Source organism: Caloenas nicobarica, chromosome 5, assembly GCF_036013445.1.
Source record: "Caloenas nicobarica isolate bCalNic1 chromosome 5, bCalNic1.hap1, whole genome shotgun sequence".
NCBI lineage: Eukaryota > Metazoa > Chordata > Aves > Columbiformes > Columbidae > Caloenas > Caloenas nicobarica.
Window position 1 is genome coordinate 22,265,300 of NC_088249.1, and position 26,945 is coordinate 22,292,244.

Here is a 26,945-nt window from a genome sequence, read left to right on the forward strand (position 1 = left end):
CAATATTTCTCCAGGTCTGCAAGGAACATGATACCTGTCCTTTGATCTTGTCTTCTTTCAAGTTACAAAATAAGATTTCATATTAAGATTCGGTGGGAGGGACAAACTGCTTGGAGTTTTAGTGTAGCATTACAATGTACTGAACGTATTATTTTTCCAAATCACAGCTTTCCTTGGATTCTGTCACAGAAAGGCTGACACACCGGATAGACCAGGGAAGAAATTAGATCAGATGCAATCTGTTACTCTGTTACTCTCTTTTTTCTTTTTTCTTTTTTTTAAGACACCTGAAGCAGATAAAAACCAGAGAATGGGTGTCAGATGCCCACTGAGTATAAGCTGGCATAGCTCTGCAACAGTCACTGCGTAGAATGAGTCAATATAATGATATCTACTGAGAAGTTATTCTGTGTATCTTACAATATTAAGACCAGAGTCAACATGAAGGAAAGGGGAATGGGGCTTTCACCTCCTCTGTTCAGATCTCCAGCCTAATGAATGTACAACAGCCCTAATACACACATTTGCTAAAATGACCCTGGCTGAGTCAGAGAGGCCTTGCAGCACCATCTGCCCCTGCTAACCACCCTCCTCCTCCCAAACACCCACCTTCTGCCCCAGAATACGCCTTGCTCTGCTGACACACTCCTGTGTCAGGAAGAAGTCCCCAGTGCCAGAAGAAGAAATAAAAATAACAGCCTAAGCAGGCTTCTAAAAATCAATTATCTACCTGCATTTTTTTTTAATTTACAAGTAAACGTTCTACTATTACTGATATCAATGAAAACCTGGAAAATTGCTGTTAAAGACAGCAGAACAGAACTAGGATCAGAACCAGCACCCTCCTGTTGTATCTGAACTTACAGCAAATTTTGGCAGTCTGTAATGTATGGTCTCACTTCTTTTTGTGGACATTGTACTAGATCATGAACACATTATTTAACCTTGGGCAACATCTGAACTTTTCTTCATTAACTATTTTATCATCATCATCCTCTGTGAGGCCAAACCATAGCTCCTTGCTCAGAAAGAAGTGTCCAAAAAACACATTCAGAGGAAACCACGGCCAAGTGATACTTTGCCTGCTAGAGGATGAGAAAAAATCCCATGGTATTTACACGCATAACAGCTGAGAAACAGACAGTACCAGGTATCCGTGGAGGTACCTCATGCAGCTCTTCATCCAGCACTCTCTCTCCTAACAGCAGGAGCCAGTTAAAAAGATGATTTCCATGCTCTGGAAGGCTGCATCCTCCAGCCTAGAATGGAGGATGAAGAACAGCAGCAGCGCTGTCCTCCTCAGATCTCAACACCAACTATACAGCATAGGCAGGACCTATGCATTGCTCTCCACTGTGGCATGCAGCTTTTCAAACGTGGCCCCTTAGATGCAGTATTTGGCCTCATAATCTCTCCCCAGCACTGGCAGACACTTACAGACCAGACTGGAGATACTTTGGGAATTCTCAGCTGTGTCATATAGTAAGATCATAATCCAAAGGACTGGACTGCCATGAAAATGTTTGGCATGGATGTGGCTATTTCTAAAACCAGAGTGGACTGTGGTCAACAGCCTGTGGGAATTTCTGCTGGGCTGGGAAAGTTTCATAAGCAGACATGTTGGGCAAAGGATTAAAACACTTTCATATTACATTTCAGGAATAAACACAAGGCAATTCAACTCAATCCACTTAATGCCTTTTTGTTCCTGTCACACCTGTAAATGCTACTGACCATCACCTAGAGACGTGCTTCTCTAGAATAAGCATTTTTGCCATCCAAAGGTGGTTTCTCATGGTTAGATTTGAAGGATCATGGTGTCCCTCCTCCCCTCCCAGCCTCTACTTCCTTTGGCAGTGTTCTGGTGAAGATTTTCTTAGATAATACAGTTGCTTTAATGTTTTCAAACTTAAGGCTTCTTAAATTGAAAAATGGCCTTTTAAAAACTGCAACATTCTACTGTTCAACATTTTTCATTTTTGCAACACTTTAAATGCTAATTCTTTTATCAAAAATGTTATTGAAACTGTTATCAAAATGGTTATAACTGTAGTAAAACCTCTTAGAACATGAAAAACAAATCCATTTTGAACCCTGTGAAACAGAAAGAGCATCAAAACCTCTATATTGAATGGGTAAGTTGAAAAATATTTTCCAGCGCAGCTCTTCAGAAAGGCAGGCAGTTAACCCACTCCTTGCTGCACTCTCTCCCTTTCCCTTCTTCTCTGCAAATGCAAGCACTGAAATGTGGCTGCCATTCATTCCCTTTCAATGTGGACACAATAGAGACTGAATCTTCCACAGCCTATCTGCCTCCAAACCTACCAACCAGTGTTTCTAGGGGGCTATTCACATGCTCACAATTTCATGTACAAATTCTGAACTACACAGCTGAAGGACACTCTGAAGGGACTGCTTTGCTGGGCCACACTTTGCAGGAAGAAAGACGGAATGTTAAGTGGTCCTGACCACACGCACACAACCACTGCTGCGGCACGCACACATCAGTGGTAACTCCTTGGGTCTCTCCCCAGGGCTATTTAAGCTGTAGGAAGTGAGACCAATGGACAGGAATCCTACTTGCCTTTTACTTCTAAAATGCCAGTGCTAGTGAATACCTGTATCAACAGTGAATACCTGTATCAACAACATTAACAACAAAAAGGGAGAAAGTAAAACCTCTCTTGAGACATAAATTAAGATATTTTTCAAGTGTAATGTAATGGCGCAGAGTTGTCATGAGAGCCACTGCGCTCTGATCCTTCCTCTCCCTCCCGTTTAAATGCTTTCTGGGAACACAGCCTTATAGAGGTTCAGTGTAACAACTAAAAGGGTTGTCATGTTTAATGGAGCCAATGATGGCTAAATCTCAATCCCTGGTTAATCATTTGCTCTTGCCAGCATGGTAAAGCTGAGCATCCCAAATCTCCAGGACAGTCATGTTAATGGAATAAGCAAAAAAGTCAAGTGAGATGTTATCTGAGCCCGCCTGATGAGATTGCAGTTTGCGGACAACCCTGGCTTATCTTAGATGATGAACTATCGGGGATAAACAGAATGCATCAAGCCTGTTTCCCCAAGACCTTGACTTGATGGTAGTAGGGGATTATGAATAACATCTAGGCAGTTCAATATAGATTAAATGAGGAACTGGATAAGATCATGGTTTTAACAAATATCCACTTCAAAAATATCCCCAAATGCCTAGTCCAATAACCATGCAATGCAGAGGATTAAACTTCTGGTATACATTATTTAAGGATGGGTAAATTAAGGGTAAAATCAAGGACTTCATTCTAAATGCAATGTGTATATGCAGGCATACATTATTCTTTCTATGTGTACACTTAAAATAATACTTGAGTTTTTCAGAATCAAAAACTATTACTTATCTCAAAATGCTTTACAAAGCTGGGTCACTAACATAATTCCTATACATAGAAGAAACTGCAGTAAGTAGTTTGCATAATTTGGCTAAGATTATAAAACCAGAAAGTGGAAGATCCAGAAACAGATTCTCAGACCCTGCTCTCCCCCACATTCACAAGCACACAGCTATGTATCAATGGTGTAAGCAAGAAAGAGTTTGGTAAGAAAGACATAGAAATCTTGCAAAATAAAGACTAAATATTGTCCCACACATCTGTGATCTTATAAAAATTATATATTCCATTTGATAACTACCGCTGAGGAAAAAAAATAAAACATCTCATTTAGGCATGCAAATCCATAATGTGTAGAGACATGCAAGGATTATTTATTTATGCAAATGTGACTGTATTATATGTGCCTGAACAAGGTATTGTAATGTATTGCATTAACACATCATATTGTTTATCCTAAACAATGTATTGCTCTAAACAGTGAATTGTTTGGGCTTTAAATTTGTCTAGCTTTAAACACTGAAAAAACATGGTATGGCACCTAGCAGTGAACGTGGGATCAAGCTATGGTTCAGGCTTGCTCCAGTAGCAGGTTACAGACCCTTAATAGAATTTCTGCATGCAGAATTAGTGTAGAAGTCCACAATGAAATATTTTCATAACAGTATCAGTGATACTTTAAGAAGTCCACAACCACAGCCCAGTTTGGAAAAATTTACAGGGCTGGTTTTGTTCCACAGTGGCAGTTAAAAGAATATCACAACCTTACTGCTGATGTTTGACATTGCCCCACTGTCTTTGAACACTTTTTCTCAGAATCTCACTGACAGCAATTGCAATTTCAAAATTCCTCATCAATTAAAATCCCAGCTACAGAGTCATAATGCAACAAACATCCAGTTTTAAGGCTAAAACTTGGGAGGATAGCACGTCTTAGAATATTTGCTTCCAGAGCCCCAGTCATCTACAGCTAAGATCCAAAAATGTTTCTTATTCCTCCTGCTGTTCAAGCCACACTGTATCAAATAAGGGAGAAATAACAGCAACTATTTTGGGAGCCTTCTAAATGGATTAATGCTCATGTAACCCAGGCTTTCAGAATGGTTCTAATGGCATAGATGTGCATTTTTGTTTGCATTTGCGTCCAAATCTTTTTATGACTAGCATTGCTTGAAAATTTTCCACTGAAGGCTAATTCATCAAAAGTAAACTATTTATAGAAATTGTTCTATATTCAGCTTTAAACAAGTTTAGGCATTTAAGAATAAGGCTTCAGGTTTCATTAAAAACATGTTTTGTTTGGAAAGCTTAATAAATAAATACTTAAGTTAAAAAATGTCAGAGTGAAACTCTTGTAATGATGCTGTTATACCCAAGATGATCAAAGGATATAAATGAGCAAGGTTTGCCTTTAGCAGACCAACCAGTATAGAAGGATAAAATGCAAAACATAAGGAACATAACCCCTATTCAGATCTGAAAGTGTAACAGCAGCTTTCAAAGCTATGTGCGGCTTTAGACTAAAAGTTCTGAATCTAACATTGTTATCTAATAAATTAGTCAATCTGAGAGAACAGGTTCCTGCTACCTGTAGATCCATGAGGAGTGGTACTAGCAATAGTAATATGCTCTCTCAGTGGGACAGAGAGAGAACTAATTATTGCCTATAGGATATGAAGGAGTTCACAGGCAGCAGATGTAAGAAGAAATACAACATACTATAAATCAATATTGCTATACTGAGACCTTGATTTTTAGAGTCTAACAGTTACAAATTTTACTTTCTAAGATCTTCCTTTGAAACTGTTTTGAAGGACTCCCTTGAGGATCAGGGCTGACAGGTTAGAGTGGTTATTTGTGAAAAATGTTCTCCCACTGTTAACTGGATATTTCTATTTACTGAGTGTCTGTGTGAGTTCACCACGGTACACAGCAGGTTTCTGGTCTCACCAGCTTTGGTTCCATGAGGGCCTTTGTAGTACTGGATGACTTTGCAGCATTGGTCCATATTCTGGACCACACATATGTTAAATCCAAGGTCAGAGCTACTTCTTTAGATACACAGGTACAGATTGTGCCAGCAATGGAGCTGACGTGACCTCTAGCCAGCTGCGAGCACGGTGAGAGCACAACAGACTATCTTGACACCAAATGTCTCCTGGTTTGTAATGGAGAAAGTAAGATCTGGCTGACTATGCCTCCCAAGCCTCTAGGAAATAAGCAAGTATTTCAAGTCCCCATGACCACCTGGGAGTTTAGAGCATGCAAAGGTGAAGCTCTGATTTGTCTGGAGCTATAGCAGAAGACGGGATCAGAACAGGATATAAGAAGTTGTTGCTGCTATATTCCTTGCTTAGACCACTCTGCCTCTTTCCCTGTGGGATATTCTTAGCTGAAAGCTGCTCTTTGGGAAGCTTACACTAGTTCAGACGAAAACACTGAATAGAAAAGACTTAGTTTTAAGCACCATAGATTGTAAAACACTCTGAGTACATGGCCACTGCTGTTTGTCAGTGGACACAACAGGCTTAATGTCTTTGCAGTTTGGAGGCAAAAGAGAAAACATTTCTGGCAGCATTTGGCATGGCTGAGGTTGTTTTTACTACAGACAAATGCACACAAATCCCGCTTTTCTGCAAAGTAACGTACGATCTCTCTCTCTGACACATACATCGTATTTCCAGTCCTCAGAAGTCCCTGATGCAGGTTACTATTAGGAAGAGAAAAAGGTATGGCTGCCATACGCAAATATTTCTCCAAATACGTCTTATTCTTCTACCTGAAAATGCTGTCTAAGGAAGCTGGAGGGTCATGCACATGCGTCTGGCATTTCTGGACACCCAGTTTTCCAGTGCTTATGCACAGGTCAATGCTATAATGCATGTGCAGTGAGCCAAATATTCCAGGAAGACCTGATGCATGCGCACCATGCCAACAATCTGCCCACAAACCATAAATCATGAGTATTTGAGACACATTAGAATTGAGTTACATGAACGGATTATTCATGACAACTAGCACTTCTTGGCAGTGTCAGACTACCTGTGCGTGTGCCTTCTTCCCCTATGCACATATTTCTGTGAGGAAATTCTAGACAGAAACACAGCCATGCCACCAAGTAAAAACAATGTGAAAGTTGCAGTGGACCAGACGTCACCAGTGCCAGGTTGTACAGTCAGGTTTGACTTTGTGCACAGCTGCATTCAGATAGCATAAACTCTATTAACCTCTGAAGCCTATAATTAGGCACCCTGATGGCCTGGAGTGAAGTGACACAAAGCAGTAAACCCAGGGACTTCAGTAAAACTCGAGCTGTTTAAATGTGGTGACAGTTTCTGACTCAGCAAACTGCCTTCCCTCTCCATGTCCCATTTTCTCATCTTAGAACAAGAAATACAAAAGCTGGTTGCTTGCCCTCTATCAGATGCTCTAAGAAGCTACATGAAATGCTTTGAGATAGTAATGTAAAAATAGCAAAGTACAAAGTTAGCATAAGAAACAGACCTATTAATAAACAATAGCATGTGAAATTATTATAGCTAGGATAAAACAACCAGTCTCCTCCTCAGTTCTTTACAGTGTAAGGTGATCACCATGTGTGAGGTCAAGGAAAAAACCACAACCCTCCCTTGGGATATACAATTAAACATATCAAAGAGGTTATTTGCATCCATCTGTAGCATCTGGCACTGGCCACGGCCAGAGACAGAATACCAGACCAGATGGACCAATGTGTATAGAAATTCTTATAATTTTCTGTGATTAATTTCTTCCTTCAGGTTGGATATGTCTCTTCTAATTGTGTATCAACATCTAACCAAAATTGGTGCTGACATATCATTGATTGTACTGTGAGTTTATCTGCAGCTCAGCATTCTGGGACAGTTTAGTCCCTTGCTTACCTCAACTCTAACGCAGGATTTCTTTATCAGTGAATTTCTACATTCACTCATACATTTTCCAAGCCTTGTCCTCAGAGGTTACCGACAGAATCCACGACTCAACTGTAATTTGAACCAAAAATCTTTTTCAGTTCCTGAATCTTTGCTACTGTAAAACTGTAGCCTATAAGACTCCAAATGATTTTCTAATAATACAGTCTTGTCCGTGAATTTCTAGAACCTAGGTTTGCATGGCAGAATCCTAAAACTTTCCCACAAAATCTTTTGGAATGACTGCACTGTTTTTCTGTGATGCATTCTGAGATGCAGAGCAAGGATGATGTAAACAGTGAAGATAACAGAAATCTCACCTTTCACAAGAGCCACCCACTGCATTTTTTTGCTTGTTTGAAGAACATGTAAGTAATAATAATTATTTAATTTTATAATTATTTTATTTATAAATAATTTGTTTTATAAATAATTAGAAACCATTAGCACTGCACCATATAATGATGACATTGCATTGTCCTATCATATCAGGGACTCTGTTGCCATATTTTAAACTTCTTGACTAACTAGGACTTTGTAAACACAGTCAAGTTCAGCTACATGAAAGCCAGTGACTGAATCAGCCTCTCTAGAAAGTGCCCTTGAATACAGGAACCCAGAAAGGTTATAGAAAAGGGTTGCCGTATGTTGGTTGCTCAGGCTGTGAAATGGGATAAAAGAAGAAAGAAATAGCTCCTGCAGATATGACTGCTTTGTCTTTACTCAGTATTGAGAAGGGAATAGTCTCCACATATAGCTCCTAGCTCTTTCTTGAATCTGAACTCAGCTTCCCTATGGACATGAATTACACATAATCCTAAACCTCAGCAGAAACGTAAAAACCAGATACTGCTCCTGAAGAGATGCAAGCTTCCCTGAGGAGCAATACTACAGATATCCCTCTGTACACACGTAGGGGTGCCCCAACAAAAATGCCCCCTATTCAAACACCGCACTTGAACAAACTGCTCCTCTTTGCACATACAGGGCAGGCAGACACCCCGAGGCACCACTGCAGACTGCAGTACAGTGCAGCCTCTACCTGGGCCTGCCCCAGTGACCTTCCCAGTAATACAAATAAAGCATTGCATAGCTCTTCCCATGCTGAGCAGCAGCAGAATCCACCCTTTCTTCCTCCACAGAAAATATTTTTTTAATTGCCTTGATTCTTTAGACCAGTAGGTAATAAGCTATACATATTAATGTCTTGTTCTAGATATTGGCAATAAGATTTCAAAGAACAAAGGCAATGCTAAAAAAATTAATAAGCTAAATAGGTGTCTCAATCGTCACGGTGACTGGATTTGTAAAAACATATGGAATACTTTGAAGTCTAGGTCCAAGGTCAAAAGAGTGTGTGGCTAAAAGACCACTGTAAATTGAATAACACCAGCATGGGGCTCTGGTTGGAAAGTTAGAGAGCCCACAACCTTCTGCAGAGCACCCTGAACCTCCTCAGCTCCGATCAAGAGGAGCCAACAAGGTAGCCCTGGCTGCTGAACTTTCCGTTTCTCTAGTGTATTTTTTCCTTCAGCTTCAAATTGTCCATGTCTTTTGTTGAGAACTACCTGGACCTTTAATGGTTCTGATAATCTCTGCCTCCTCTACTTCTGATCAAAGACAAAGAAAAAATGCGAATGGTACCCTTGACCGATTTACACTTCAGCTTAATTCCCATCTTCCTCCTCTCCCTCCCCTCTTCTTTCCCTCACTAGCTGAAATCACCTCAATAATTTTGACGACGATTTTTGGTAAAATGAATTGATTGAACAGTTGCAGATAAGATCTAACTTGTGACAGATGCAGAAGATAGTGAACAGGGACACTGAAAGTAGAGGCTGGGGTGATGTGGTCAGCTCTTTGGGACACTGGTATAAAAAATCCCCCGAGATTTCTGGAACCAGTGAAGAGAAATGCATGTCCGTAATGCTCCTTGAAGCAGTAAATGAAACCGTCACCAGCAGCAGAGAATCACTTGCTCTCAGAAAGAAATGACTGAAACAAAATGCTGCATTTAACCACGCAGCCCAGGCATTGCCCATTTTTCTGACACTGTATTCTTGGCATGAGGATCAATATTTCTTTGCAGAACTGGCTGCATAAAAGGGCACCATTCCTTCTCAGGGCATTACAGGGATGAATTCCCAGGACTTCCCAAAGACAGTATCAGGAGCTGTGATAGTCTCTAAATTCAAAGAACCATATATTATGGCTGAAGTTCAAAAATATCTTTCCAGTATGTTGAGAAAGAACAATATCAGGATCTAAAGAGATTTTAAATACTCATACATTTCTGCGCTACAGCACAGGGAAACTGGGCACACCAGGCAATGTGTGATGTGCCCCCAAAAATTCATCATCCATTATGTCAAGGTAAGCCAGTGGCAGAGCTAGGGAAGAAGTCTGAGGGTTCTTGTCCTCAGTTCTGCTCAGTGCTGCTGCTGAGGAAAAATCTCTTCAGCATTGCCCATTGCCATGTGAGATATGGCTACACTGACACCAATGGCAAAAGTTTTCACCAAGGAATACACAAAAGGCTCAGGTTTTCACCATTTCTGTAAACCAGCTATCAAGTATTAATTAGTCCAACAGGGGAGGCTGCTCATTTTGCCAGTGTATATGTTCCGAACAACTGGGCCAAGAAAAGGAGCCTGAGTTTATGGCTTGTTAAGTAGAAACCAACCTGTCTGGAATAATAATTACCTGAAACAAAATAAGCTTATATATACACTACTGGCACTCATCTGAGCAGAATTTGCTGCCCTGATCTTCCGTTACAAGACATATTATTTTTTTCCTAAGCCAATACACATCAATTCTAGAGGACAGCCACCCCCACCACCTTGCTCTGTTCCAGGCTACTGTAAGCCTGGCATGCTCCTAGTGCCTAGAGTCAGAAAAGCAAGTCACCAGGTAAGGGGATGCTTGCAGGGCACAGACATTTTTTCTCCAGATTCTCCATGGAAAAAAAACAAAACAAAACAAAAGTTTGAAAAGAAGACAGCAGGAGTTCTTTGCTCTATTTTTCCTCTTCAAGCCTGTATAAGGTGCTGAATACATTTCTCAAGGAAAATTAATTTCTTTGCCTTTTCCTTGCCTCTAATGAACTGCCTCCGAATGCATGAGGGCACAGGAAGGAGAACAGACTTTGTGGTGAGATAATAAAAAGTGAAAAGGCATTCAAAGCCATCAGTATCTTGCAAACCTATACTGACGGAAATATGCTGGACTGCAGACAGGGGAGCAAGATCAGGGAAACTTGGAATAGCTTTGGCATCCATTACTTAACTGGAAAGAAAAGACGATATTGGAGGAGCAAGGGATCCTCCCGCAATCCTACAGAGAGGTTACGGAAGCAGATGACCAGATGTAGATGACATAAACTTAAGATTTCTCTAGGTCCTGTCCAGGCCACCAGCATTGCTAAACACTGCACTGACTGGACATCAGTGAATGACAAACTGTTCTGTGAAAGCCCAAGGACATCATCATTATCAGTAGCACAATCAGAATGTGAGAAAAGCTAAGATGGACTACCATTAGACAGTAAATCAAGGAAAATAAAGGAAAGAGAAAAATGTCAGGGTTTTGCCTACTGTTTTGACTTTCAACTCACCAGATACTAAAAGACCCACAGTGCTTGTAGGTCAGAAAATGTGTCTATATAACTACAAGCTCCAATAGTCCTTGAAGTTAAAAAGCCTCAGATAGTCACCACAACTCAGGGAAGCTATAAAGTACAAGAAACTCAGAAGCCTTAATCCAATAAACACAGGGATTCCTGAGTGTTCAACCAGACGATGAGAATCTTTCCACAGTAGACAGCCGAGTGGAGACCTCAGCAGAACCAATTTTCTATGTATAGTCCAGGCAGCATAATAACTGAATCAAAATGAACCAGGCCTTTTTAAAAAATTCCTATTATTTTCTTTGAGAACAGTTGCATTTCTTCAACAATTTCAGGTCAGTTCTTGTTTTAGTCAAACATGTTCACTTGCCCTGCAGAAGGCGGGCAGATCTCAGACCATCTTGTGACATTTGCTAGCACATGTACATGCTTAAGAAAACAGTTTTCCTGCTTGACAAAATGAGCAGTGCTGAAAGTTTTCAATTCTAATAAAACACTGTTAGACTTGGCTTCTCTAAGGCCATGTTTATGTATGCTCTGTAGATGAGAAAAGGAGAAACACCGTTAATGACCAGCGTGCTTGCTACACAGTTGTCTACTGTGTCGTCTCTCCGTTAACCACTCCATAACTGCCTTCCCAATGCTATTTGGGAAATGTCCGTACTCTGCTGCTTTGCAGCCTTCACCAGCAGTGGAGGACATTTGTGCACTGAAACGTGGTAGCTGAAACAGCAAACCTGCAGAACCAGCTAAATAGAAACATTTGCAGAGATATCCCTGTAACATCTCCACTTGCTGGGGTCATTAAGCAAACCAGCAGGAGCAGAAGGCTGGTGTAACAGGGAGTCATGAAAACCCTTGCTGGACAGCACGGCAGATGAGGAAGGAAACAAAGGGTTCACCAGACTTGTCCAGACCATCAGCTGATGTCATCCAGCATGATGTCAAAGATCAGACTGTTAGAAAAAAACAAACTTCACCTCCTCTCTCCTTCCAATAATTTGATCTTCCTAATGTAGATATACTGAATTTGTTCTAAATTCAAAACTATGTCCCAGGGCTAGCAGAGATGGATTTACTCTGTCGTTATTAAATGGAGCCTGGCCTCAACAGTCAAGTCAGCCTGATGGTACTCTTTTCCTGAGCCCTCTAGAAAACAAAGTCTTCCCTGATTCTTTACCATGTGGTATTCACAGAATAAGCAAAGGGTATATTTTCAGAAACATCTTGCATCTTTCTGATTTATTCACCCTGTCCCTTGAGCTTCTACAGACACGAGGCCCTCTGTAGGCAGTGAAATACTTCCCACTCTCTTCACAGAATCACAGAATGTTAGGGATTGGAAGGGACCTCGAAAGATCATCTAGTCCAATCCCCCCGCCAGAGCAGGAACACCCAGATGAGGTTACACAGGAAGGCGTCCAGGCAGGTTTTGAATGTCTCCAGAGAAGGAGACTCCACAACCTCCCTGGGCAGCCTGTTCCAGTGCTCCATCATCCTCACCATGAAGGAGTTTCTTCTCAAATTTAAATGGAACTTCCTGTGTTCCAGTTTATACCCATTGCCCCTTGTCCTATCATTGGTTGTCATCAAAAAGAGCCCTTTATATATTTATAAACATTGATGAGGTCACCCCTCAGTCTCCTCTTCTCCAAACTAAAGAGACCCAGCTCCCTCAGCCTTTCCTCATAAGGGAGATGCTCCACTCCCTTAATCATCTTCGTTGCCCTGCGCTGGACTCTCTCCAGCAGTTCCCTGTCCTTCTGGAACTGAGGGGCCCAGAACTGGACACAATATTCCAGATGAGGTCTCACCAGGGCAGAGTAGAGGCGGAGGAGAACCTCTCTCGACCTACTAACCACACCCCTTCTCTTGTTCTCTTTCATCAAGAATGCAAAGAGATAAAAGGTCCAAAACTAAGAGATGATAAAGTAAAACTTAGCACTGGATCAATTTAGTAATGTCCTTTATCAGCCTGCTGTTCATGCTTAGCAACCATTATAACTCATACCAACTTCATTTTCATTTTAATACACCATACAGTAAAGCAGCCTAAATATACATCCCCAGATCTAAAGCGTATAATCTGTAAACTACAGGAACAGGCAGATCATTTCCATTAGTTTCTTATGTAGCAAAAAACACAATTTACACCTAAAGCATATAATTATATTCAAATTCTAAAAGACAGTGTCAGAAATACTTTAAATTCATAGTTTGGGGAAAGGTCACTCAGGGGTATAAGTAGTTATGTTTTAATGTGCAAAAACAACACACACACACAGAGCACAGAAGTAATTTGTGAGAGTGGTAAATCGTAGGCCCAGGCTCCAGCAGTTGCCAGGAATCCGGCACAGCCAGCACTCCGGCCGAAAGGTTCTTCAGAAACACCAGTGCTGGCGTCTGGCATTAGAGCCTGTCCAGGCTTTAAACCCACGAGGGAGAACGCTACTGCATCTATGTCCAGAATTTGAGGGTGTCCTGCTTGTCCTTCAAGGAGAGATGGAAGCAGGCTGCTCTTTTAAGTTGCTCCAACATCTAACTCCCAAGAGGACTACTGAGATTTCATACACTTCTGTGGCTCCCTGTCATGTATCTCAAAGCACACAAGTACACCAGGACTGCTTGCCTTACCTAGGAGATAAGTGGTTTTCTCTTCACAGGTGAAGAAAACAAGTCAGAAAGAAAGGTAATCTTTCACCAAGGTCATACAACAAATCAGAGCCACTGGCCAACAGTGTCGTCTTGTGTGCAGAGGTTACACAGAAGACAGGAAAACCACCTTTTTCTCTCTAGTGCAACTCACCTTTCATAGTTGTCAAAGCCCACACAGAACAAGAGAAATGCAAAACCAAAAAAATGTTTGCAAACCCACACAGGACTGTCATACCAGGCAGCTACATAGAGAGCCGGTCTTCTCAGGGCACAGCACATGGAAACGGAGAAATAGAAACATGTTCAGCCTGTGTACTTCCCAGACAAAACTTCTGTTCATAGAATCATAGAAAAGTTTGGGTTGGAAGGGACCTTCAAAGGTCATCTAGTCCAACCATTCTGCAATGAGCTGGGACATCTTCAACTAGATCAGGTTGCTCAGAGCCCCGTCCAGCCTGGCCTTGAATGTCTCCAGGGATGGGGCATCTACCACCTCTCTGGGCAACCTGTGCCAGTGTTTCACCACCCTCACTGCAAAAAAGTTCTTCCTCACATCTAGCCTGGTGTTCCTTACATGTAGAAGTTTCAGCTCTTTATTTGGTTAATTGCTGTATGGCAAACCATGGAACTTTCCCATCGCCAGCTGGAGACCATTCTGTTTATAATCAGTATTCCCACCTTAGATGACCTAGGTACTTTTTTATTGCTTCTAATGAGACCTGTGTGAGGAATTTGGAGCTTCCAACAGCAGAGTGACTACTGTAACATTGTTCAAGCATGTATTTTCATGCCATGGCAAAAGAACAAAAAGACAAAAAACATCAAGGAAAACTGGCCAGCATCTTTAAGAAAAATTTCTTCTATTTTTTTAAATGTAGAAATATTATAAAAAGTATCATCCTCATTCTGCAGCGGCATTCTGACTGAATAGCTTGTGTCACATAACCCAATACTCTTTACAACTTCAATGCCTATACAAAGCATACAGCAGGATCCTTCATCTGTCTTTGAAATGCAGTCACCTTTGCAGCAGAATGTGGCAGTTGCTTGACAAGTCAAGGTTACATTACGCAAAAGCAGAAATGATAAAGAGTAGAAGAAACCTCTCTCCGGTCTAAATTGCTAAGGAAATATAAGGAGGAAGAAAGCCCTGATCTAATTCTGACTCAGGACTAGAATTCCCACTTTTGCAAAATGTGCTATGAGATACTGAGCAAGCACAAACTAGCTATCAGAATCTTTTTTTAAACACGTTAAGAGACTGTACCTTCAGCAGCACAGGAGCACAGGTCTGAGCGATGTTTCAAAGAGCACAGAGATGTATACTAAATCAGAATGACAGGGTTTAGCAATAACTTTAGGTTTCTCAAGTTCCAGATCTCATAAGATCACTGCAATCTCCCAGGATCAAGCATCAGGTGAACAGATTTAAGCTTCAGTTTTGCAGATCAACAGAAGCTATTCCAAGTTGGGTACAGTTAATACTGTGCTTAGAATGAGAAGTCAAAGCACCTGACCAGAAACGGTTTCATATAAAAGTATGCACAGAGTAAGCCAAATAGTAACCTGTTGTGAGGAAACAGCCTTTGTATATACCAGAATTTCCCTGTGTTCAACTACTGAACACTGTGCTTTCTTGGAAGAGCTACAGAGACTCAGCACTGGGGTCAGGGGGGCCACGGTGGAAAAAGCTCAGCTATGATCATTTCAACAAGGCTACAAGGGTCTAGTGAGATTTCTGGGTAGCCAACTTGAGACAATTTAAGCAGATTTTGTCTTTCTTTAAAAATATTAGTCATTGTTAACATCTCTGAGAAAGCAAATGTAAACATTCAGGCATACAGAATCACTAGTCTTTTTAAAAAAAATTAGGCTTCATCATTGATAGGAGACTAGAGGCAAGCCACAGAAAGTAGTCAGATTTCTAGCTTTTCACTTTTGCAGAACTTAACTGCAACCCTAATTTCATCTCTGAATGAAGTTAATTTTACGGGATCACTGACTGCTCTTTATAGAATGATTTTTTTCCCTTTTGTTAAAGCTACCAACCTTTGCTCAAAGTAATCTTCTGATGATGGAGGAACAGGGAAGGTCCTGTTCAGTACTGGGGAATAAGCAGTGCCAAGGACTAGGAATTAGTCTTCTATTCTACAGAAAAGGCAGGATTGCAGTAACAAAGACACCCTAGATGAGAAATCGGAGACACTATAGGAGCAGCAAGGAACAGGACATATGTATTATAAAGAGAGTACACTGTCACAGCTGTGTGTGTCAAGCTTTAACACTGGTTTGCAGAATACCTACCTATTTTTTATGGTTTGTCCAAGCATTCATTCTCATTTGCTAATTTTTAAAAATATATAAGAGATGGAATTGCTTCATATAAGTGATGGAACTTGTAAGAGTTGACTAAGGCCTGAGTTATACCTAAAAGATCTGATGGCTGCCCACTGCCAGTCCTCATGATGAGCCTTTACTTCTTGCTGCGATTTGTGCAACAGCCTGAGCAAGCCTAGTCCCTGTGAAGTGAAAACCAAACAAGAACCCCTCCACATGCACCATTGCTCCCACAGCTGCCCCTGCACAGCAATACTCTGAAGGCTGGGGCAATCTGCACAAGGCATCACACGCACCCCTGCTCCCTACCCATTAACGAGTGCCAGAGAAAAAACAGCTGGAGGAGAAAAGGAGAAACCAAATTAATTAATTCATCACTAAGACAAAACATGCACAAATTGCTTCATTTTATCTGTCAACCAGAGGCATGCATTATTCATCAGCTGAGGCAACGAGGACATGGAAAGAGGGGCTGTGAAGCCACTGCTGCAGGCTCTGGTAAAGCAGGTGACCCAGCAGGGTGCTAAATAGCTAAGTGGAGGCAGGAGGATTCAGCACATGTGGACTTTCAATAAACACAGCCCCAATTTTGTTCCACCATTGGATTTTCTTCCTCCCTCTGTCCCACAACCCCTTAGTGAAACAGAGAGGAATCAGGGCTTTCCCTTCCTATCACTCAGGGAAAAAGATTCTGCCAGTCTAGGAAGGTTCTGACACCAAAAAATTATTTCTTCTGACTTGCTGAAGTCCCCTGCTTGGCCAGACTCCCTCCCCTGCTGACAAGGAGGTAAACCTGTTACAAAGGCTTTCTCCTTGAGAAGACGCACTGTGCCAAGTTTTACATTTGCAGGTTGCAGCTCAACTACCGGAAAGCACCAGCTCGGTGATTTCAGAATTAACCCTCGTAACACCAGCACGGTAACGACTGGCAGATCTGGGCCTGCTCCCTTTCAAGTTAAGCCGCAAGAAGGTTTTTCCACTGATTTTAAAGGAACACTAAAGACAGACTCCAAACAAGTGTTCACTGCTTGTGAGACATTTACTTTTCCTCTGTGCTACATGCTAATCTGCTTCTTCAAACAGGTTTAAATCCACTGGGATGTAGAAGAAAAAAGGAAAATATGGTTAAATAAAAGACTGGGCTCCAGTGGTCAGCACTGTGGGACTGGGAGGCAACACAGCAGGGTGACCAGGATCCTGACCTGATTCCTTCCGAAATCGGCATACATGTAGTCACCAAGTAGGGCGGGAGTCAGAATGGATTTATTTCCCTCTAGCAAAACAAAAAAAATCAAAATCCCAGGAAACACAGGGAGTGCAGGGCCTCCCTGGAATCTGACTCCTCAACACTGTCACAGATCCAAATTCCAAGGGTCTCTGTAGCGCAACAATGGAAGAAAACACAAAAATAAACCATGCGCCTGTTTACAAGACCAGCTGTCTTTGTGGTTTCTTTTTTCTCTCTCTCCCCCACCCTTTTACTCATGGCCAAAGTGGGTTTCCATGCCAGCTTTGCTACATGGCATGATTAGGAAAGGGGAAAAAAAAAAATCTCAAGCTGGCTTATGTACCAGCCTGAGCTCCCTGAGCTCTCCATTTCCCTTGATTCCTTACTGCAATGAGGACACAGAAAAAAAATGCCTGTCTCTTACTAAAGTTGATAACAGCTTTTGCTCAGAGCTCTTAAATGAGGCTTTGCTGGGCTTTCAGGGCAAATGGAAAAGTCATCAAGGAGAAAAGAACTATCATTTCTTGACCAGGAAACAGACTATGGACTCTCCCGCAGACTACTGCCTGCCTTTTACATCAAGGCTAACCACTTTCACATTTTGTGACATCCTTCTCTCCTATCCTCACAAGTGACCTATGAGCCAGACTTTCCTATCTTGTTCTATCACAGGAGCGCTCAGCTACAGAAGGACATCTGTGCAGGACCAGAAAAAGAAGAACTGGTGTCAGAAATGAGAGAGAGGATCACTTGGAAGGAGAAGGGAAGGGAGAGGAGAGCCCTGGGACAGTTGGTTGAAATGCCGCATGACGTGGCTGCAGTAGGCGCTCAGAGGGTGTGCTGGCAGGGCTGTGTCAGAGTTACAGACATTGAAACCTAAAGTGTCACGGACAAGCACCCAGATGACCAGCAGAGCAATCTGAAGAGTTCAAATGGCACAGTGATGAATGGACTTTCAATTAAGGCTGTAGATACACTGGCAGAATTGTAGAAGGAGCTCAGTATTGCAGGTCTGAGCAGAGGCGCATTGGAGAGGGAATGGGCTCAGGAACAAAGCCAGGAGACAGATGCTGCGGGTCACAACTGAGCACCAGCAGAGCAGGGCTGCGCTAGCAGTTGGTGCTTTGGCAGAGCTGCTGGAGGGCACAGGAAGAGGGTGGCTGGCAGCACTGCGGGGCAGGTTGCTGGTGCTCTGGCAGTGTGGGAGGGGGGAGCCCAGGGAGCTGCAGAACAGCACTGTGCCACAGAGGCGAGGACTTGGGACCGAAATGGCACTGGGCAAAATGGTTCGAGCTGGAGGTGCACAGCCAGTGGCAGCATCCTGTCAGCCTATCAATCACCTGCTTCTACCCCAAAGTTCACATTCACCCCAGAAAGCAAGAGAAACACATTCAGGCCCCTCACAGGAAGGGAACCACTACCATGTCAGACATCAAGACCATCTGTTAAGCACCACCCATGTGAAACTTAGTTATGGGTTATTAATCATTAGCAGCAGGAGCCCTGTTATTTGCAGCAATATTCAAGGACCATGTGAGACAGTGTCTACTGCGCTAAAGTAAGAGAAGGATACGAGGGATCAGTCAGTCCCTGCTCCAAAGGGTTTCCAACAGAAACAGCTAAAAGAAAAGCAAGCGGGGCGGGGGGGGGAGAAGAAAAACAGAGCTAGGTACAATAGCAAACACTTTAGTGGCCTTTCCAGTATATCACTACCTTTGCCTAAAAGGTGACAGAGCAGAGCTGCTGAGGGATTCACGCGTCGGCCAGACCTGACCCTGACCTGAAACTGTGCGGGGACAGGGCCAGGCCCTGGCCTGGCTGCCTCTCCCACCTGATGTGGCAGAAGGGTCACAGGACAGACAAGAAGGGAAGGGGGAGAAGTGGGAGAGCCCCTATGTCAGCCACGCCTGGGCCAACTCCAGTCAGGGTGGGCAGACTCAGGAGAGCTGGGTGAGAGGCAGTGCTGGTCCAGTTGCTGAGCATTGCTCAGCATTTCAAGGGCAGGATGCTGGTGGGTTCCCCCCCAACTTTTGGTGGCCCCCTCTTCCCCTTCTCCCTTGCTGCCAGAGTGGAAACCTGCTCCTGCCTCCGAGGGTACCGGGAAGCCACTGCCAGGCACCAAGCACGGAGCCGGGAGCAGGGGTAGGGAGAGCTAACCCTTTTCTTTCTACAGCCCAAGCCACAACTCCATCAGGGATGGCTGCGAGCGAGCACGCAGAGCAGGGGAGAAGCGGCGGCGGGAAACCCCCCGAGTCCCCGGCCGGCCCTCCCGCAGCGGGGCACCCAGCAAGAGCAGGGTGGCCGGCCGGGAAGATGCGCTGCTGCAAGGGCCGTGCCGGCCGCTACGACTCGGCTAGAGCCGGGAGCCGCGGAGCCAGTGATCCCCTCTCGGAGGAGCCCCAGCGGGATGGGAGCGGGTGTCCCTCCGCCAGCCCCGAGGTGTTCGGCGCTGCTCCCCGGCACGGAGCGGCCCGAGCCCGCCTCGGCCTCGCCAGCCCCCACCTTCCGTCCTGCTGGACCACGCCGGCCGTGGAAGTTGGCTCTGGAAGGGGCCCGGCCTCAGCCCTGGGCTCTGCGGGGGGCGGGGGAGGAGGGGGGAGGAGGGACGCAGGGGAAGAAAGGAGGATTAATAGGGAAGGGAGCTAACGGCGGAAATATGAGGGGCTGTAAGGACCCCCCTCCCCCGGAGCAACGGCCATCGTCCCTGTTTCCCCTCTGCTGCTCCAGCTGTTCTGCAAAAAGATTAGAAAGAAACAAGAGCGGGAACCCACCGTGTCCTCCTCGGAGGGAGACAGGGGAGCGGTAGATAGAGATAGGCACAGAGTGGTGCTTGCTGCCGTGGAAGTGATGCTCATACTGAGCCTGAGATACAGACGAGGAAGAGGAGGCAGAAGAAGCCACGTTAGAGGAACTCCACACAGAGCTGACGATACATCCCCAAAAGAGGGAGCACATCCACAGGGTCCAGGCGGGGCGGCGTCCCGGGCAAATGCTGGGGTCTATTCTCAGGTGCATGGTCAAGGCACAGGACACCTACAGACGGGCAGTCTGAATTCCAGCCAGGGAGAGTGGATAAGGTTCATGATGCCAGGGGACCCATGCTAGCAGAAAGAGTCGCTTCCGAGGCTCTAGGGCGTGCGGGTGTGTTCAAAAGGCAAAGAGACAGTATGTGTCTGTGCGAGAGAGCGAGTGCCGGGAGGGAAGGGGAGGGAAGGGGAAGGTTAGTAACCACACACAGAAGAAGACGCGCCGTTTCCCAGGGCTGGATCTACTGTGCCAGGAACCCCGCGGCCGCACGGAGCCTCCGGGAGAGCGCAGGAAAGCCGCACATGTCAGCGCGAGGGTCCTGGAGCTTGCACTTCTCAGGTTCCTCCAGGATCACGGGGTCCTTGAGGACTTTTCCCTGCCTGCGATCCCCGTCTCTCACTTTGCTGAGAGGGACTACTAAAAACGAAAAAGAAGAAATAAACCAGAGACCCCAGGTAAATTTTTGATTATTTTTATCCCAATTCCAGGGGGTTTCTGTTGCTTCTCCACTAGCAAGTGTTGCAATGCAGAACGCCTAGGCACACGCACACGCGCACACACACGCACACAGGGATCTGGATTGTTATCCTTCTTCCACCGGATCCAGGCGACTGAGGGCTCAAGCCGATTAAGCCTGCGCAGCCGGGGAGGGCAACGCCAGGTCTTCCCAGCCAGGCAAGCACGGAGGAGAGACCGGAGGGCCGGGCGGCGCGGGTCCGGCGGAGCGGCGGGGTCTGAGCGAGCGGAGCCGGGGGCGGGATGCTGGCGGCCGGCGCGCCAAGTGCGGGGAACTCCGCGGCGCAGGTGAAGCGCAGCCGGGGCGGCCGGGGAAGCGGCTCCACGAATGGGCGAGCCGTATGCAAATATTCCGGCCCTGGCGAGCCAATGAGGGCGGCGGCAGCTCTCCGCAGAGGGACTGGCTGGCTCCGGGGGGAGGCGGGGTCTGAGGGCGGCACCGCCCCCGCCATTCATGCGCCGGTGCCTTACACACGCGCCCGCCGCCCCCGGCCGGTGCTGTCACTAGCGGGAAACGCCCCGGACCCCCAAAGCTGTTCGCACAGAAGTTCCCAGCACTGACCCAGCGGCGGGGAGCGCCTCGCACCGCACCGGGAAACCAGCGCCGGGCATCTGCCCCCGCCCAGGAGCGCCCGCTGCCCGCCCCGAGCAGCCCCTGGGGAAACGTGTCCCCCCGGTCCGTGCGGAGAAGGGACGCGCCCGCTTCCTACGGGCATCGCCTTTCCCGCCGCGGTCCCGCTTTGCCGTGCAGGGGCGGCCCTCCTCGGGCACGGAGCCGGGAGGGCAAGAGCCCAGCGGGACGTGTGCGGCTGGGCGCGGGGGGCGCAGCCGGTACCCGTCCCTCTGCGGTGCCACGGGGGCGGGCTCATCTGGCACCGTCCCCCCGCGCCGGCCCCTCCGTGCTCTCATCCTGCGGCCGCACTGCACGGGAGCAAACTGAGAACCAGGAAGGACCGCACTCACTAAAACTCCCCACTGCTTTTTACCTTTTTTTTTCTTTCTTTCTTTTAATGGTCCTGCAACAACAGGCTGAGTCCAAATCGGTATTATTTGCACTAAATCCTCAGAGACTAAGGACCGTACCTAGAGGTTACAGCCCATAAATTAATAAATAAACGTAGCAGCATTACCTAGTAATTTATTGCCTACCAATTTGCATGGCAAAAATCCCCGGCCACACTGGGCAAGCCAGTCACAAGTGGTGAAGTGACTTATGCAAGATCACTCAGAGAGTCATTAAGGACCTTTGGAAAAGCAGCCAGCCCTAGGCCTCGCCTTGCACTGCACTGCCTCCCTCTCCTTCCTTTATTAATTCAAACCAGAATAAATTGTTTATGACTGAGTTTCCTAGTTTTCCCCTCCGGATCCGTGTTTGTAGGTGCATGCACACACGCCTCAGAAACCTGCTTCACACACTTCGTAAGTATTCCCGTAAAGCAAAGACACAATGTTTTCAGCCATTGAACTCAATTAGGTACAGCACAACAGTTAACTCGTAATGATCAGCCCAAGTTGCACACCTAAAACCTCTAGCTGAGCCTGATATGCTTGTAATTTATATTCTAGTAACTTATAGTTTAAGTGATCTAAATCAGGGGCTCGAGCAGTCAGAAACACTTCAGTGTTTTGCTGGGTTTAATCAACTATTTGTGGATGGTAAAGCTGGAAGCAAGAGTACTACTTTCAAATTTATCCAACATCTGCCACCCAAGAATCTCAGGGTGCTTTAAAATCTTTTATTAATGAAGCCATTCAACAGCTTTACTTTGCCTTTCAATAGATAAGGAAACAGGCTCAGAGGTGTTGAGCCAGCGAGTGACTGATAGACATGGGAACTGAGCAGAACAGACACCAAGATTGTCCAACATAACCAGTACATGCTGTTAGAATAAACATTTGACTGATTTGGTGACCATTTGTTAGCCTTAAAGTGTGAATATCAGCCTTCCTCAGGACAGCCTCAGGTGCACAGCCTCAGGCAGGGGTGAGCAACCTGTAGGGAGGTGCCTGCTGGCTGGCAGGTTTGCAGTGTCATGCTCAGGGCACAGAGCAAGTTCTCTCTGTGCAAGACAACTGTTCCTGGCCCCGAGTTTTGTTGAGGAAACTGGAGCTGCTGCGATATATGAGGCAGGATACCCAGAAGGATCCTGTCTTTGAGAGGAAGCCTCTCTATGCTCCTGTCTTGGGAGAGGAGTGGGAATATAACCTGGCATATCGCTCTTGAAAGGCTGCTGACCCATGAGGATGCTGCTGGCATCCACCTTGAATCCCTTGCAACAGAAGTCCTGACTTTCACCCACGTCCACAGACAAAGTACTCTGGAATATTTTTTGTGTAGTTAAACTGTAGGGAGCTTGATTTAGGGAAAAGAGGAAGGATGTGTATTAAATACACATCACTGAATAGTTTATTTGTAAAATACAAGAAATCTGTTCTGAATAAATTTCAGACCCAAGTAGTTATCAAGAATGCAACAAAGATCTGCCTCCCATCATTGTACTTTCTTTGACCACAGCATTACAAAAAGGACAGAATATATCACACATTACAGCATCAATCACTTAAAATGGGACTTCAGATCTAAACATCAAGGACTCAGTGATGATTCTCCAGAATGCAATGGTGGAAAACTCATTCATTTATATGGAAAATGGATGTGTTTTATGAAGCGCAATTCCAGACAGAAGAGCAGGAGAACTGCACAGGTACACCCCTTGCCACTTTCCTGCAACTATTTGCCCTCTTGCTAAAAGAGAAAAAACAGAAGAAGGACCTTCTTAGTTGACAAAAAAATGGTAACATCCTTAATTCCCCTTTAACAGTCTGACAGATGACATCCTCTTCTCTGCACCGGAGCCCCTGTACATGTCAGGCACCTCTTGAGCTGCTATGGGAGGCAGAGCCCCCGCAATGGACAACAAATTACCAAGCGCCAAAGAAAATCACTGATCCTTTCCTCAGCTCACACTGTCACCAACCCCTTCCCCACATACAGAGGTACCAGCTTGGATGCAGGGGATATACAAAGGACATAAGCATCACTTGACACTGCCCTGACCATAGACAGAAAATGCCTCATAATCCGCAAACATGAGAAACAGAGATGCTGTGTTGCCCCTGTGCTGAGGAGTTGTCCTGTCCAAGTTCTGCCTACCAATCTTCCTTTGCTGCAAACCATTGGGTAAAAACCACCTTACGCAAAAAAGGACAAAGGCCAAGAGAGTCAATCTATATGAGTACAACACAAAAATATAAATAAATTTTTGAAAAGGAAAAAACCTGCAAAGCTGGTTATAAATACATCACAGAGTTCTGGTGACACCACAAAGTACTGGAACTTCACTCTACCTTGCTTTATTAGGTGTCGGTGGATGTATTTACTGCCCTGTAATTCACAGGTGACTCATTTATTTAGCAGCAACACTGCAGGGAGAGGGCAAATTTCAATTCCAGTTTCCCCTCTTGGGTCACAAGGGGAAGTTTATAGTCAGAAGTGGAGTTTCAAAAACATTATTCCGACCAGATTTACTTCAAAGAGGCACTGTTATTTTCCTATTAGTTTAGTTCATCTGAGTAAACATATAGTCTTTCTAAATGCTCTTGCACCTTCAGAACTGAAATGGGTGCCTTAAATGATAATGGTTCCCGTCATAAGTTGCTCCCTACAGATATGAGAAAAGTAGTCTATTTCTTACATAGCTATTTCTTTTACCACAAGAGCAGAGGGTGACCATATTCCGCAGAAATGAGACATAATAAAGCAATTGTTTCTGAGTTTTAGAATCCCAGAAAGAGAGCCAGTTGGCTTCAAGCCCAGGAAAAGTTTCTAATCTCCCTTATTTGTGTCAACAAGTACAATTCTCTCTATATTTCCTATTAAATCTTAGCTGTTAATTACTTTGCTGCACTCAGAACTGAAAAAGTCAGCTCTGCTCTAAAATCAGAGATCTCTAAGACTGGATCCAAGGGGAATCTCCATTAGCTTTTAGCAATGCAGGGTGGCTGCCAGAGAGATGACAGCTCTGGCTCCAACCAGTAGAGGCTGATGAGGTACAGTATTAGCCAGTGTATTGCTATATAATAAGGTTAAGACATTGCTATATAATAAGGTTAAGCTAGAATACCCGGTCACTGAAAAGCTTTTTCCAGACTGAACTGTTTCTCTCAAGGTTCAGAACAGTTCCATTTTTTTAAAAAAACATACTTTACCAATAACAAGAGGAAGGTTCTGCTTATGATCTTAAAATAGAGGCTAAAATAAAATAAAATAAAATAAAATAAACGAGAGGGGATTGCATGCTGTAGAGAGTGTAGGACTAACATATAGACACCCTTGTCTTTAGCAAGTTACTTCAAATACTGCTAAGGACAGCAGTGACCAAAATGCTGGTAGTTCCTCAGCACTGCCAGCAGAATTAACTGCTCTGAGACTAGTTCCTGGTGCCTCACTGTCCTTGTCATCACTGTCCCTCTGCAGGCAGCCTCCAGAGGCAGGTAAGACCCAGCAGCACCAGAGAATTATCAGTGTCCACTCATCCAGAGGGAAAGGGAAGGGTTGCTCCAGGACAAGGCTGAAGACCACACACAGCTGCTGCTACGCAGTACTTTTTCTGTGTATAACCAACTCACTGCACTCTCTGTAGCTCCCAGTTCTATTCCACACCTTTGAAAAACAAAAGAGCAATCTATTCTCAGGGCTCCTGTGCTCTCCTTTAGCACCTAGTAAGTCCAGTTACCTACAAAAGTTGAGGCACCAGTGACATAGGGCAGGTCTAATCCTCTTTTCAGCTCAGCCCCAAGGGACCAGTGTTTGCCACAAGCAACTAATACAGAAGCTTTGGAGTCTAGTTTTGTTCTCATTTATGTCAGGGTAAGTAAATTCAACAGAGACAGTGGACTGACATCAGGGAAGGGAGATCGGACCCTTGATGTTCATTTGTGAGAAGAGAAATGCAAGCTGATGACAACCAGTTAGCCTGGGCTAGCAGTAACTTAGCCAAAAGCAACAGTAACCACTTGGAGCTTTGACAGAAGATGAGTGACATAAATTCAGTTCTGTCAAGCATCTAATTTAAGGGCCAGAAATCTTGCAAAGGTCAGACTTCTATTTTCTGAAATTTCACACCTACAGTCCTATGTTGGTGGAAAAAAGCAAGAACAAGTAGAAGAGGGGACGAGGTACAAATACAGCAATATATCTCATTTTGATAAGCATTAATCAATTATAATTGGGAAAGAGGCAATGTCAGAATTTGCTAATACAAACTGACAATAATGTGTTAGAATTGGTCCTGTTCACTAGATAACGTATAAAGGACAATGCAGTGTGCTCAGAACTATGTAAACTAACAGAAGCAGAGTCCCGTCCCTGGAGAGCTTAAAGACTTGCTGGAAAGGTATGAGCCAACATATGCTGGACCAGCTTTATGAGCAAACAGTACCTTTTTGGCTTAAGTCTGCTGGTCTGTGAACCTAAGAGAAAGGAAAGGCTTAGATACTGGCAAGAATGGCTTCACATAGGAGCAACTAGTGCAACTTCTTTCAGCCCTGGGCTTCTAAGTCTCCCATCTTCACTGAATGTGCCACAGAGATACTCCCAGCTACCTGCACAGGACACCAGCAAGCATCCTCTCTCCTAAAGCTGCCTCACAAATTAGGACAAGATCCTTCTCACACTCTGGACCCTCTACTAGATCAGTAATTATGAATGTGCTTTGCATTAAATGCCTAAATTGGGTTTACTTCAGCAATGGTGAGGAGCTCCTGCTATTCAAGTACCCATCAGCTCCACTTTTGTCTCACAAATACTTTAATCCCTGCCTCTGGGGTACTTTATTGTAGTTGGCTAAACAGGCTCTAGTCTGCCTGTCCCCTGTGTGCTGAGACTCTCATCTGACAAGAGAAAACCGATTCTGTGGGGCTGAAGAGCTCTTTCCTCCCGGAAGGCTGGAACTGCATCTGTACCTTTTACACTCAGCAGAAGCTGGAGTCAATGGCAGCTATTCAAATCTTGTCAGGCAGAGAAACAGAACCTGCTTCTACTTCTTGTATCATTTAAGACAATGTGACTTTTTATCAAAGGTTTGCTCAGAAAGATTACAGAAACCAGAAGACTGGCCAAGTTTGAAGAAATCAGGGCTGTCCACTGCTCGACCTTAAATAGTTATTCAATCACCAATGAAGGAGCCCAATGGTTTAATTTTCTGATGTTCATGTCGCAGAATTCACATTTCATTGTC

General features: G+C 44.6%; 1 protein-coding gene across 16 annotated transcripts in view; it reads right to left on the bottom strand.

The window, feature by feature from the left end:
* NRXN3 (neurexin 3) overlaps window positions 1-26,945 on the bottom strand; it is a 984,867-nt gene that overhangs the window by 354,573 nt on the left and 603,349 nt on the right. For 5 of the 16 annotated variants that reach the window (XM_065635040.1, XM_065635042.1, XM_065635037.1 and 2 more), the window contains exon 1: window positions 19,935-20,178. The exons of the other annotated variants lie outside the window; for them this stretch is intronic. In XM_065635040.1, coding sequence (XP_065491112.1) covers window positions 19,935-20,178 — 244 coding nt within the window. Of the gene's footprint in view, window positions 1-19,934; window positions 20,179-26,945 lie in introns of those variants that run through there. 16 annotated transcript variants of the gene reach the window in all.